The 14,827-nt window shown below is 44.6% G+C and overlaps 1 protein-coding gene across 2 annotated transcripts in view; it reads left to right on the top strand.

The window, feature by feature from the left end:
• Positions 1-14,495, top strand: part of alox5a (arachidonate 5-lipoxygenase a) — a 50,310-nt gene extending 35,815 nt beyond the window's left edge. For both annotated transcript variants that reach the window (XM_048616358.1, XM_048616359.1), the window contains exons 11-14: positions 1,445-1,566; positions 6,643-6,743; positions 8,697-8,867; positions 10,286-14,495. In XM_048616358.1, coding sequence (XP_048472315.1) covers positions 1,445-1,566; positions 6,643-6,743; positions 8,697-8,867; positions 10,286-10,465 — 574 coding nt within the window. In that variant the 3' untranslated portion in view covers positions 10,466-14,495. The remainder of the gene's footprint in view (positions 1-1,444; positions 1,567-6,642; positions 6,744-8,696; positions 8,868-10,285) is intronic.
• Positions 14,496-14,827: the final 332 nt, after the last annotated feature.

The following is a 14,827-nucleotide window of genomic DNA, read 5'->3' as shown; positions in this document are numbered from 1 at the left end:
GGCAGTTAGGGATGAGTATCAAATGCTGGCCTTGCCCAAGATGTCCACATCACAGAACCTTAGAAATGTTGTGCCTCAGAAGGAGGCCATTCAGCGCATCATGCCTGCACCTGTTCTCTAACCAAGTGCCAATCTCCTGCCCGTTCCCCATAACCCTGAACACCATTTTTATCCAAATAATCATTCCCTCTTGAATGCTTCAATTGAACCTGCCTCCACCAGACCCTCTAGGCAGTGCATTCTCTATCTTAACTACTTGCTGTGTGAATAAATTTACTCTCACGTTATCCTTGCTTCATTTGCACATCATTTGAATTCTATGCTCCTATCATTTTGATCTGTTTTACAAGGAGAAACAGTTCCCTCCATCTGCTCTATCCAACCTGCTCATGATTTTGAAAACCTCTGTCAAATCTCCTCTCCACTTTCGTTTTCCCCTCCTGATCCTTTCTAAATACCGCTGACCCAAATACCTTCCTTTGCTGAGAAAGGTTGCGTGCACTATTGCTTTCCTCACCGGCTGACCTGCAGTCCAGCATTAACTCTGTGTGTTTGCAGTGATAAATGAAGGCAAGAGGCCTGTGTCAGTAGGCACAGCTAAAACCCAGGACTAATTCTCAAACAGAATGACACCTCCCACAATAAGGCTGATAAGGAAGCAATGACTAAATGCAGGCCCATCTTGTCCCTGCCTTTCAGGATTCATAGGGCTCAGCGATAGTGCTTGGAAGAGTGGCAAATGTTTAAAAAGGGCTTTAAGAATGAAGAGAACGTAGTCTCGATAGGAATTCTGAAGAAAATAAAAAGGCACATTGACACACCTGGAGAATGACAATGTACCTCAGCAATTTTAAGGCAGATATCTCACCATTTCCACTTCCCAGGTCAGTGTGCACACACACTGTTCACAAAATGCACTACTATCGAGAGCAGCAACACAGAACCCACCGGAGATTCCAGATTGAAGAAAACTGAAAAGCCTAAGACATTAGAATATAACGATTAGGAGCAAAAGTAGACCATTCAGCCTCTTCTGCCTTTTCCACCTTCCAATATAATCGTGACTGATCTCATCTCAGCCTCAACTCTACTTTTCTGCCCGCTCCCCATAAGCCTTCAACCCATCACTAATTAAAAACCTGTCTATCTCCTCCTGAAGTTTATTCAATGTCCCAGCGTCCACTACGCTCTGGGATAGTGAATTCCTCAAGATTCATAACCCTTTGAGAGAAGTACTTTTTCTTTATCTCTGTTTTAAAACTGCTACCCTCTCATCCTAAAACTGTGACCCCTTGTTCTGTATTGCCCTACATGAAGAAACATCCTCTCTGTGTCTACTTTGTCAATCCCCTTTAGCATCTTGTATACCTCAAAGTGCACATCTGAAACAGTGAGACCTTTCTGCCCTGATTGTTATTGATGAGTGTTCCTTTCTTTCTGACAGTTTTGTCACTGAAGTGGTGAACATCTATTATGATGATGACAAGGCTGTTCAGACAGACACAGAACTGCAGGCCTTCGTGAAGGATGTCTTTGTGTATGGGCTGAAGGACAATAAAAGCACAGGTAACTGCCCGGTAACAAAGGTGACTTGAATAGTATTGAGCAACAGAGTTCCCTCAGTGTATGCAGGCTTGGCTGCTTGGTCTCCTAGCTACGGAGAAATTCATCTCCATGTTTAGATGGTATTAGCTGGAGCTGGGATGGATACATTGGCACCCTCATGTACCTCACCCATGACCATTGCTGAGGTACCAGCCTTGACACTGCATTTGGGGTCTACGTAAATGGGCAAAACCTCACAGCTCAGTCAGGCCCTGACCTCCCATAGATAATATGTAGCTCAGGCCCCCAGATGATGCCATTCACCATGTGTCAGGGTATATTCTTGGAGCTCCATGTGTGATCTTCTTTTGAATCATTGCACTGCCCAGCCCTGCAGATTTCTTGTCCATCACTGTAACTATAGCCAAGGTTTCTCTGAACCCTTGGGAAGTTGAGGTAGTGCTACAAGTCAGGAAAGCGAACAATTAAAATGAGTGCCCATCAGGTTTGAAACCGCCTGCACAATCTATGAGATTCTAGGTCTGTGCAGCCTCTGAATATGAGAATCAACAAGAGGGAAAAACATACTCGACCTCATCCTTACCAATTTGCAGATGCATCTGTCTTTGACAGTATCAGGATGAATGAAGTCCCACTCTAACACTGAGTATAAACTCCATTGCGTTGTGTGGCACTATCACCATGCTAAATGGGATAACAGAGTTCGAACAGATCTAGCAACTCAAGACCGGGCATTCATGAGGCGGTGTGGGCCATCAACAGCAACAGAATTGTACTCCAGCACAATCTGCAACATAGCAGCTCAGTATATCCCCCACTCAACCATTACCATCAGGCCTGGCTCAATGGAGCTAAATGGGATAACAGAGTTCGAACAGATCTAGTAACTCAAGACTGGGCATTCATGAGGTACTGTGGCCGTCAACAGCAACAGAATTGTACTGCAACATAGCAGCCCAGTATATCCCCCACTCAACCATTACCATCAAGCCTGGCTCAATGGAGAGTGTAGGAGGGCATGCCAGAAGCAGCACCAGGTATATCTGAAAATGAGGTGTCAGCCTGGGGTGAAGCCACCAAACAGGACTACTTATCAAACAGCATTAAGCAACAAGTGATAAAAGACAGAGCTAAGCAATTCCACAACCAACGCATCAAATCTAAACTCTGCAGTCCTACCACATCCGATTAGGAATGGTGGTGGACAATTAAACAACTCACTGGAGGAGGAGACTCCACAAATATCCCCATCAAAAAGCCCAACACGTCAGTGAAAAGACAACGATGAAGCATTTGCCGCAATCTTCAACCAGAAGTGCCAAGTGGATGATCTATTTTGGCCTCCTCCAGTGGTCTCCAGCAGCACAGATACCAGTCTTCAGCCAATCCAATTTATTCTAACGTGATATCAAGAAATAATTGGAAGCTCTGGATACTGCAAGGGCTATGGGCCTTGACAATAGCCCAGTAATATCATAAAATCCCTACAATGCAGGCCATTCAGCCCCTTGAGTCTGCGCCAACACTCTGCAGAGCATCCCATCCCTCACCCTATTCCTGTGACACTGCACACATTTGCTAATCCACCTAGCCTGCACATCCCTGGACACCAAAGGGCAATTTAGCATAGCCAGTCCCCCTAACCTGCACATCTTTGGACTGTGAGAGGAAGCCAAAGCACCCAGCAAAAACCTCTCACAGAGAACATGCAAACTCCACACCGGCATCCAAGGCTGCAATTGAACCTGGGTCCCTTGATGCTGTGAGGCAGCAATGCTAAACACTGAGCCAGTCTGCCACCCTTAGTATTGAAAAGGTGTGCTTCAGAACTTGTCACTCCCTTAGCCAAACTGTTCTAATACAGTTACAACACTGGCATGTACCTGACAATGTGGACACCTGCCCAGTTTCATCCTGTACCTAAAAAGTAGGACAAATCCAACCCTGCCAAGCACTGTCCTGTCAACCTACTTTTGATCATCAGTAAATTGACGGAAGGTGTCATCAACCTGCTCAGTGACGCCCAGTTTGGGTTCCGCCAGGGCCACTCAGCTTCTGACCTCATTACAGCCTTGTTTCAAACATGGACAAGAGAGCCGAATTCCAGACGTGAGGTGAGAGTGACAGCCCTTGATATCAAGGCTGCATTCGACCAAGTGTGGCATCAAGGAGCCCTGGCAAAACTGGAATCAATGGGTATCAGGGGGCAAACTCTCCAGTGGTTGGAGTCATACCTGACACATAAGAAGATGGTTGTGGTTATTGAAAGTCAGTCATCTCAGCTGCAGGATATCTCTGCCGGAGTTCCTCAGGGTAGTTTCCTAGGCTCAACCATCTTCAGCTACTTCATCAATGACCTTCCCTCCATCATGAGGTCAGAAGTGGGGATGTTGGCCGATGATTGCACAATGTTCAGCAGCATTCACAACCCCTCAGATACTGACACAGTCTTTGTTCAAATGCAACAAATCTGGACAATATCCAGGCTTGGGCTGACAAGTGGAAAATAACATTCAAATGCCAGGCAATGATGATCTCCATAAGAGACAATCTAACCACCACACCTTGACATTCAATGGAGCCAGCACTGAATGCCCCACTATCAACATTCTTGGGTTATTATTGACCAGAAACTCAATTGGGCTCACTGTGGCGCGTTGGTAGTGACCTACCCCTGGACCGGAACGCCTGGGTTCACATCCCACCTGCTCCAGTGGTGTATAATAACATCTCTGACAGGTTGATTATAAAAATAGGTTAATTTTTAAAAAATAAATAAATAAATGAACGCTGACTACAAGAGCAGATCAAAAACTAGGAAGTCTGCAGTAACTCACCTCCTAACTCCCCAAAGCCTATCCACCATCTACAAGACACAAGTCAGGAGTGTGATGGAATACTCCCCACTTGCCTGGATGAGTACACCTCCAATGACACTCAAGCCGCTTGATACCAACCAGGACAAAGCAGCCCGCTTGATTGGCACCACATCCTTAAATATTCACTCCCTCTACCAATGACGCTCTGTAGCAGCAGTGTGTACTATCTACAAGATGCACTGCAGAAACTCACCAAAGACACTCAGACTCCAAACCCACGACCACTTCCATCTAGAAGGACAAGGGCAGCAGACATATGGGAACACCACCGCCTCCAAGTTCTCTTCCAAGCCATTCAACATCCTGACTTTGAAATATATCACCGTTCCTTCAGTGTCACTGGGTCAAAATCCTGGAACCTTCTTCCTAAGGGCATTGTGGGTGTACCTACATCCCTGTGGACTGCAGGGGTTCAAGAAGGCAGCTCACCACCACCTTCTCGAGGACCGCTCGGGACAGGCAATAAATGCTGGGCCCAGCCAGTGACAGCCATCTGCCACAAGTGAATTAAAAAAATGAGATCACAAGTTAAACAGAGACACTCTAGAGGATTGGGCTGTGTGACTAACTTTCCCACCCTCCTCCCCGGAATCTTGCTGCCTGTTCACCACTCACTCCATGTGACAATTCCCTGGAGATCTGAGCTAAACCCCTCCCCCACTTTCTCCAATATCTCTTCATCACTCAGCCTCTAATTCCGTGGCTTTGTGCTATGCGCCATTGCCTGGATCAAACAGAAACCAGGTTCAGCTTGACCAGGCACTGGACAGTTTGGGGATAACTCCCCTCTAATTGCAGCTAATATTCAGAGGCATCCATTCAGTCCAGCAGCAAGCTGGAGTCAATCTGGCTTCCATACTCTTCACTGGCATTTCACAGTGTAATACAAACTCCAGTCTGCTCTCTCTGCTTCTGAACCAACCCTTTCTCTTTTGTTTAATATTCAAAAATGCTCCTGCGCACAGCTGAACAGTTATTTCTCATTACCAAATCACTTATGGTACTTCTATTAATCTATTAACTACCACCAGTAAATTACTTGTGTTTCCAGTTGAATAATTTACATGCAAAGCCCGTTATAGGGCAATGCAGACCATTAAAGATGAGGAAGAAAGGGAGAGGGGGTACCTGTTTACAATAATGAGCCACCAGCAAATTACCTGTTTCAGAAAGTAAACAACTAACAATCACCACCCACCAGGGGCCCAAACCAACACTTTTTTATTGTTAAATCAGCACCAAATTACTGTGTCTCTTCTTTGACTAAATTAACAAAATACGAGCACTGCCCGCCAGGAACAGGACAACAATAACAAAAGGGAAGGCGAGGGAAAGAGGGAGAGAATTAAATTAAAATGGCATCAGACAGAAAAATAATACACTCCAGCCCCCATGGTGCCCACCTTTTTCTGAATGCTCTTGCCTATCCCTTAAGCATCAGCTGCTGACTGTTAGTTCTGGAGCGTGTCCCTCATACATTCTCATCAGGACCAGCATTTACACCATTGTCATTACACACACTGACAATATACATAGGAGGAGCCTGCTATCACCCACATCCCTCTGGCTTTCCCTCTGGCTGGTTGCAGCTTTTACATCACTGAGAGAAAACGGCAGCGTCCTGACAGGTTTTCACTCCACTTCTCAGCCCAGTTGGAAAACACACTGTCCTTACCCTCTCTGGGACATTGGGGAGGGGTGTCACACACTATCCTTTCCCCCTCTGGGACAGTAGGGAAGGGTGTCACACACTGACCTTTCCCCCTCCAGGACATTGGAAGGAGTGTCACACACTGTCCTTTCTCCTTCTGGGACACTGGGGAGGGGTGTCACACACTGACCTTACCCCCTTCGGGACATTGGAAGGAGTGTCACAAACTGTCCTTTCCCCCCCCCCGGGACATTGGAAGGAGTGTGACACACTGTCCTTTCCCCCCCGGGACATTGGAAGGAGTGTCATACACTGTCCTTTCCGCCTCCGGCACATTGAAAGAGGTGTCACACACTGACCTTTCCCCCTCTGGGATATTGTAGCGGTGGAAGGGGGGAGTCACATGCCGTTTATGTTAATTGCACCTTGGAGCAATGGAGTGCTGATGGACCTCTGGGCTATTCAGACCCGTCAGGTAAAATGTCTATTCAAGAATCCTCAGTTTTAGACCAATGCATTGTATAAATAACACCTTTCCTTTTACAGGCTTTCCCAAAACAATCAAGACAATTGAGAAGCTGATCGAATATCTGACTGTGGTTATCTTCACTGCCTCTGCTCAACATGCTGCAGTCAACTTTGGCCAGGTATTGCGTTCATATCATTCACAGATTCCTCACTGTTCTTTGACTAGTTTGTTACAATCCAGTGGAACAGTAGGTCAGTGCACTGCCATTATGTGACTGAGGGGTGCATATCAGTCAATAATGCATGGCACCTTGTATTGGACTCTGGAGAACAGAAACTGGCCCCAGTGGCATTTAGAACATGCATGAAAAGTGAGGATAAGGAGCTCAGCTTAAAGTCACTAGGCAACTGATTACTGATGTACTCGACGCTGGAGAAGCTTTCTCAGTCCCAGTGTGGGTCTTTGGCAGTAGGTAGAAAGTCTTACACCATAAGACCATAGGAGCAGAAATGGCCATTTGGCCCATTGAGTCTGCTCCGCCATTCAATCATAGTTGATATATTTCTCAACCCCATTCTCCTGCCTTCTCCCTGTAACCCTTGATTTTCTTGCCAGTCAAGAATTTATCTATATCTATCTTAAATACACTCAATGACTTGGCCTCCACAGCCATCTGTGGCAATGAGCTCCACAGATTAACCAGCCTGTGGCTGAAGAAGTTCCTCCTCATCTCAGTTCTAAAGTGTCGGCCCTTCATTCTGAGGCTGTACCATCTGGTTGTGGTCTCTCCTACTAGTGGAAACATCTTCTCCATGTCCACTCTACCCAGGCCTCTCAGTGTTCAGTAAAGTCACCCTTTATTTAGACATGGAAAGTTCTCAATTCTAGCACAGCTTTGTCAGAGTCAGCACCCAGAGTGTCTGAATCTCTGATACCCATCCTTTAATCTGTGAGTCAGGGCTCCCTGATTGGGCCAGATTAAAAGCCCCACACAAGGATTCATATTCTATGAGGTCCAGCTGGCTGACCTCATTACAATCACTTCAGGGGTCACTGGCCTAAGATCCATAAGGATTTCCCAAGACCAGTGAACTAAGTATATTGAGAGAGTGAGGATAGTGATACTTTGGAGGGTTATAGAAGTTGAATGTAATGAAGGAAATTGGCAAAGGATATGGGGAAATGGTATATTGATAGGAAAAAACCCAGACAAGGATAAGAAGAGGATTGAGATAAGCTAGTAAAAATGAGTCCAGGAACAATATGCAAAAGACACAATTAAAATGGGAATTTTGGAAACCCTGCAGTTTGCTAGACAGAACCTACTCAAAGGGGACCTTCCCATTTATAGGCTTCTGTTTGACATTCTGGTTGGGAAGGATGCTGATGGTGCTATCCCAGGGAAATGTGGATCTTTGACTCTAATAGCCACTGGGTGTGAGACCTTGGCACTTGATCAGGCTCCTACCCACCCAATATCTAACTTGTTGATACCAGATCCGCACTAACGTGTAGCCAGGTCACTTCCTGCCATGGATAGGGAAAACCAGCAGCAGCAACTGTCCTTGGGAGAAATAGGGATGTCGGTGTGGGAGAAGAAGTGCTAGAAAGAAATGGGAGTTTGGGGCAGGGGAGGTCAACTCCTCCTTTGTGGAGCCTGGCATATTCTCAGACCTGGTTCACTTCCTCAAGAAAGAGTTAGATATTCTTAAGGCTAAAGGGATCAAGAATATGAGGTGAAAGTGGGAACAGGGTACTGAGTTGGATGATCAGCCATGATCCTATTGAAGGTGGAGCAGGCTCGAAGGGCTGAAAGGCCTACTCCTGATCTTCTTCTCTATGTTTCCTCACTGTGTTCATTCAAAACCAACACAGAGCAGAGGTCAAATCATTGCCAAACGTGCTGAGAAAGGACTTTATTTGGTTTGGGTGGCAGTTTAACTGCCTGTCCAGAAGTGCCAGTAAAAATTGAAAATACTGGGACTCGGCAGGTAGGCTGCCTGGTAAATTTTAATTCCTTAGCCGCCAGTTGAACCATATTCTCATGAGTGAGGATCAAATTAGAGAGAAGAAACCAATATCCTGCTTGACTGTATTATTAATGCTATGTTGTAATTGTTTTTATTTAAAGTATGATTGGTGCTCGTGGATCCCAAACTCTCCTCCCACAATGCGGCAGCCCCCACCCTGCAAGAAAGGTGTTGTGAATGTGGAGTACATCATTGAGAGTCTGCCAGACAGAGGGCGCTCGTGCTGGCACCTGGGTGCTGTGTGGGCACTCAGCCAGTTTCAGGACAATGAGGTAAGGACACAGTAAATAGCCAGTCTCTGTGTGTAGGGATGTGATTACAGGAGACTCCCAGGGCAGGAGGTTCAGTGTCCTGTAACCCTGAGACCACATCACCATCACTGGCACTTAGCAAAGTGTCACGTCAAAGATAACAACATAAAATAAAAGCTCATGGGTGCAAGAAGAACAGGTCAGCAAGACTAAGAGGATTAATAGGTTAATAAATAGGAAGCAGAGAGTAGTCATTAATGGGTTGCTTTCTGGTTGGCAAGTTGTGACTGGCAGTGTGCCACAAGGATCAGAGCTGGGGCCTCAACTGTTTACTATTTATCTCAATGACTCAAATGAAGGAACTGGAGGTTTTGTTGCTAAATTCGCCAATCACACAAAGGTAGGTACAAAGGTAAGTTGTGAGGAACGCTTACAAAGCAAAGGGATGCAGATAAGTTCTAGTGAGTGGATAGAAATTTAGCAGATGGAGTACGATATGGAGAAAACATGAAGTTGTTCAATTTGTGAAAATGATAGAAAAGCAGACTATTGTTTCAATAGGGAGAGAGAATTCAGAATGCTGCAGTGCAGAGGGAGCTGAGTGGCTTTGTATGTGAAACACAAACAGTAAGCAGTTGCAGCAAGTAATGGAGGAAGCAAAATGAAATATTGGCCTTTATAACAAAGGGGATGTAAAGGTAGGGAAATTACAGTTGTACAGGGCATTGGTGAGAATGCATCGGGAGCACTGTATACAGATTTGGTTACCTTATCTGAAAAAGGATATAATTGCATGAGTACATTCCTGGGATGAAAGGCTTATCCCACAAGGAAAGTTGGACAGACCGAGTCTATATCCATCACAGTTTTAGGAGTGTGGGAGGTGATCTCATTGAGGGGACTCCGCAGGGTAGATGCGAGAGGGTGTTTCCCTTAGAACACAGTTCTGAAGAAAGGTCACTGGACCTGAACTCTGCTTTCCATCCACGGATGCTGTCAGAACTGCTGAGCTTTTCCAGCAATTTCTGTTTTTGTTCTCATTTCCAATATCCGCAGTTCTTTGACTATTCAATTTTTGTTCATTTCTTTCCATTTTTCTCGACCTAATTCTGTATTGAATCCATTTAAGATTCATGGAATTTACTCATAAACACCCCACTACCACCATGCTGTGTCTTGTAGTTTCCAAAAATGTAAAGTAATTATACTCTTAGACCATAATGCTGGAGCTTCATCCAATATATTTGTCAGATTACACCTTGTGTTGCATTATTGCTTGGTATTCTGTTATGTGACCATAGTGCAGTAGCAACTCATCAGGAACTCTGGATACTTGTATACACATGTGTACAAGCATATAGATCTCATATCATATTGGAATAACATAACATGAGATGATTTATATAAATATTTATCAAAAATGATTGTTATTTCTGCAGCTCTTCCTTGGAATGTATCCAGATGAACACTTCATAGAAAAACCTGTCAAGGAAGCTATCCAGAATTTCCAAGCGCACCTTCAAGAAATTACACATCGCATTGCAGAACGCAATAAGGATAAGAAGCTCCCATATTACTACTTCTCTCCAGACAGAATCCCCAATAGTGTAGCAGTCTAAGGGTCTGATGTACCTCAAACAGAGAGAGAGAGAGAATCTAGTTAAATGGAATAGGCAGAAAATCAGACACAAGATCTCTGCTTCCTGCTTTACATGTTTTGCAATCAGCTCCTCTTGTTAAAATCATCGCTTCTGATTGTTTTTAACCATCTTCTGCTTAAAGCGTTGGTGAGAATGTGAGGTTTTAGCATTGTCAGGCTTTGGTGCATTGAGCACAGGCAGCCCTGCTTTAACCCTGAGAGTTCCTTACTCTCAATCCTGGAGGTAAAGCTCCCCAAATTTACCTCAGCACAAGCTAGTGAAGAAAATCTGGGCCCCTGGTTATTCTAATTTGGTTCTTGGTTTGTAACTTCTTAAACTTGTTTCAGCTTTTGGAATGCCATATTTATTGCCCATCTCTATTTGTCCCTGAAAAGATGGTGAGAAGGTGGCTTTCTTGGTCCAGTGCAGTCCTTAAGGCAAGAGTGTTTGTTGTTATGTGGGATGGTCCAGGAGTTTGACCTGGCAACAATGAAGGAATGGACAGCTGAATCCAAATTGGCTACACAGTGGCTCAGTGGTTAGCACTGCAGCCTTACAGTGCCAAGGCCCCAGGTTCAATCCCACCTTTGGGCGACTGCCTGTGTGGAGTTTGTACATTCTCCCTGTGTCTGTGCCTATTTCTTCTGAGTGTTTTGGTTTCCTCCCACAGTCCAGAGATGTGCAGCCTGGGTGGATTAGCCAGGGAAAATGTGGGGTTAGAGGGTAGAGGGGTGGGTCTGAATGGGATGTTCCTTGGAGGGTTGGTGTGGACTTTATGGGCTGAATGGCCTGCTTCCACAATGTAGGGATTCTCTATGATTCAAGATGACATTTAGTTCATAGAGGGACTTGAAGGTGGTGGGCTTCTTGTGACAATACTATCCTCATCCTCATTGACAGCTGTTGCCAAGTTGGAGAATTCTATCACATTATGTTTAAAAACAAACACAACAGCAATCCCTTGTCAACAAGGGATAGCAGCTAACTGCCTGGTTAGAAGACAATGAGGAAATCATTTGAGTAGACGAGGGTGGCTCTGAATGTTCCATATTTCACACCCAACACAATTCTGTTGATCACTGTCCAGTTGAACCCACATCAGCTACAGCCGTTTGGGGAGAAGGTTCTAAGCTTCCACTTGCTCTTGTGTGCATAGATGTTCTGATCATTGGGAATGTTTTCATTCTGGTTATAAACAGGATACAAAAGTGTTCCATTTATACAAATCGTGCTGAGGTTTATAAGTTTGACAAGAAGCAACTCAAGTGGAATTGGTTTACTTTGTTTCTGTTTCTGTTTCCCTTTCTCTGTAATCTCCTCCAGCCCTTCAACTCTCTGAGCTCTGCACACCTCCCATTCTGGACATGACTTCATTCTCCATTTTAATTGCTCCATCACTGGTGACTGTCTGTTGGCTAGGTCCTAAACTCTGGAATTCTCTCCCTACTGCCCTTTGCCTCTGTTCCTCGCTTTCCTCTTTAAGAGGTTCCACTAAACTTTGATCAAGCTTTTGATATCTATCCCCATATTGTCTTACGTCACTCAGCGTAACAGATTGCTTCATAAAAGTCCTCCATGTTTTATTGCATCAAAGGTGCAGGATGAGTGCAAGTTGTTGTTACTTCAGCAGAGTGTCTGCAGGAGCAATTTTAATATTGAGTGTTATTTAGTAGGGTCATAGATATAGGAGCCAAAGTAGGCCATTCAGTCCACTCGTCAGCTGTGCCATTTTATAAACTCATGGCCATTTGGAGGGCAGTGTTTAGAACAGTCAGTGTGGGATACAGCCACTAATGGACAGCTCCTGTAAAGGGCGTGGCACAGTTCCTTCATGAGAACGGCTATGTGTCAAGAATGAGAAGGAGTGATAGATATGAGGCACAGAGTAAACAACAGCACATAACGTAGCACATTTCTGAAGAAGGGTCCTGACCTGAAACGTCAACTTTCCTGCTCCTCTGATGCTGCCTGGCCTGCTGTGTTCCTCCAGCTCCACGTTGTGTTATCTCTAGCACATAGCTTAGATTTGTATCCCATGCCCAAACCCTCAACCATTTTCAAAATGACCATCTCATCACACATACAAAATTAATGGGAAGGAATTCTCTTTAACAGAATGTGGATGTTACTGGCTGGGCCAACATTTATTGTGAATCCCTAATTGCCCTTGAGCTGAGTGGCTTGCTGGTGCATTTCAAAGAGTAGTTAAAAGACAACTGCATCACTGTGGCTGTGGAATGTAGGGCAAACTAGGTAAGGATTGCAGTTTCCCTCCCTTAAGTGAACCAGATGTTTTTTAATCAGTCCATGATAGTTGTCATGGGCACCATCACGGAGACTAGTTTTCAATTTCAGATTTACTTATTGAATTTAAATTCTGCCAACTGCCTTGGGGGATTTGAACCCACAAATCCAGAGCAGTAGTCTGGGTCTTTGGATTCCCAGTCCAGGGACATTATCACCATACCACCACCTTTGGTGTGAACAGATGCTTTCTAACATTGTCCTAAATCTTGCCCCCCACCCCGCTTCTCACCCCACCAGCACTTAATCATAAAATTCTGCTCCACCAGTTCATTATCTATAACCAAGGCAAAGTAAAAGCCCTGGGACCATTCTGGTGAACCTGTATTACAGACTGTAAAGCCAAACTGTCCCTTCCTGAGAATAGCACCCAGATCTGTAAACAGTCTTTTGGAAAGGGTTAAACCAGAACTGGATAAATAAATAGTATAACCATCACCTCACTCTGCATCCCAGTCTTCCTAAGGTGAAAAATCAACATTCTTGAAGCTAACTACATTCTCTTTTATGCCTGTTCGCTTGTTTGGAGTGTTTTCCGTGCATAGTTTTTAACTCTTTCAGCTTCTCCCAGTCGCCAGCTTCTGAACCATTTAGACATTCCTTTAGGCCAATGAAGAAGAGATCAGACTGGCTGACTATTTAACTCCATCTGTTTTGGTTTCTCCCTGGCCACAACAACTGAGAGAGAGCCCAAGACAGCTCCTAATGGACATCACCAGCAGCGTTACCTCTAATTTTCTTCTGGGCTGCACAAGCCTCTGAAGTGACACCACTCACTGTGTGCAGAGCATCAGAGCTGCTGTGTGTGCATGCATTTTAGAGGGAACTTCGAGCATCAGTCACATCCCATTGATTGGACTTAATATTGTTTATTCCAACTCTCTGTTTCCTCCCTCCAAACCAATTCCAGTGAAATGCCTAAAGGTGGCATTTTATTTTTGTTCACAGTCAGTTTTGTGGAACCTTGTTGAATGCCATCTGCACACCTTCATAAAAACCTGTAAACACTGCCACATCCACCAAGTTAGTCACCATCTTACAACACTTAACCAGGTTTCCTAGAACTGACTTACTCTTTACAAAAGCACGTTGGATCTCTCTCATTTCTTATCTATCCAATTATGCACATTCACCCTGTCCCAAATACAATACAAATAGAATATGAAGATGATTTTAAATTCCTAGTTTATCACCTTCTCTTAGATTATGAAGTGCCTTTGGTAATTTTCCAATCTATGGGAACAATCCCAGAATTAAGAAAGCTTTGGAAGGTCATAACTCTGGAGCATGTACAATTTTCCCAGTTTCTTGCTTTAACATTGTGGAATGGGAATGTATAAAGGGGGTTTACTAATGAAGATAATGGTTCCATTGATAACACAATGTCACAGCAGTGAGTCAACAAAGTGACCCCTTGCTGGGGTCTAGTCCTGCTGATATTTAAACTCAGGGGGGTAAGTCACTAAGCCAGAAATTAGCCAGAACATCATCTGATGTAACAAGGAGGAAGATAGTCTCCATGAACCATTGCAACAGGCAGTATGAGCTTCTACAGCGAAAACAGGGAGATGTTCCTGGATTAAAGATGGAAACTCTTGCTTTAGACCCTTCTGTATTATAATGCTACACTTTTGATAGTTCATTTTTGGTATTACAAGCTCATAAAATATGGAATGCTTCCATTAAAGATGTCTTTATAAATGTTGCTTGGTGTGATGTTTCATTGTATAGTAGGGAATTGAAGAGCTATACCTGGGTGCTGTGTCCTATCAATGTGTGAGTCAGTTGTTGGTGGAGGTTTGATGGCACAGTGGGATTACTGTGCTTCTCAGACAGAGCCTTTCACAAGTGAGCATGTTTCTCACTGTTCCCTTTCCTCCTGAATTTTGTCTGAGCAGAATCTTGTGCCCCCTCACCTGGCAGGTTCGGGTGCTGGGGAGCATTTAATCAGATGGTGGGTGGGGAATCTGCCAACTTCCCACTTCCACCCCAATTGAGTTCATGGTGAGAAGGCCAATGGGTGCCCTTCAGTTGGTA

The sequence above is a fragment of the Rhincodon typus genome, chromosome 34 (genome assembly GCF_021869965.1).
Source record: "Rhincodon typus isolate 14 chromosome 34, sRhiTyp1.1, whole genome shotgun sequence".
Classification (NCBI taxonomy): domain Eukaryota; kingdom Metazoa; phylum Chordata; class Chondrichthyes; order Orectolobiformes; family Rhincodontidae; genus Rhincodon; species Rhincodon typus.
The sequence above is the reverse complement of the archived record's forward strand: the minus strand, read 5'-3'. Positions and strand labels throughout refer to the sequence as shown.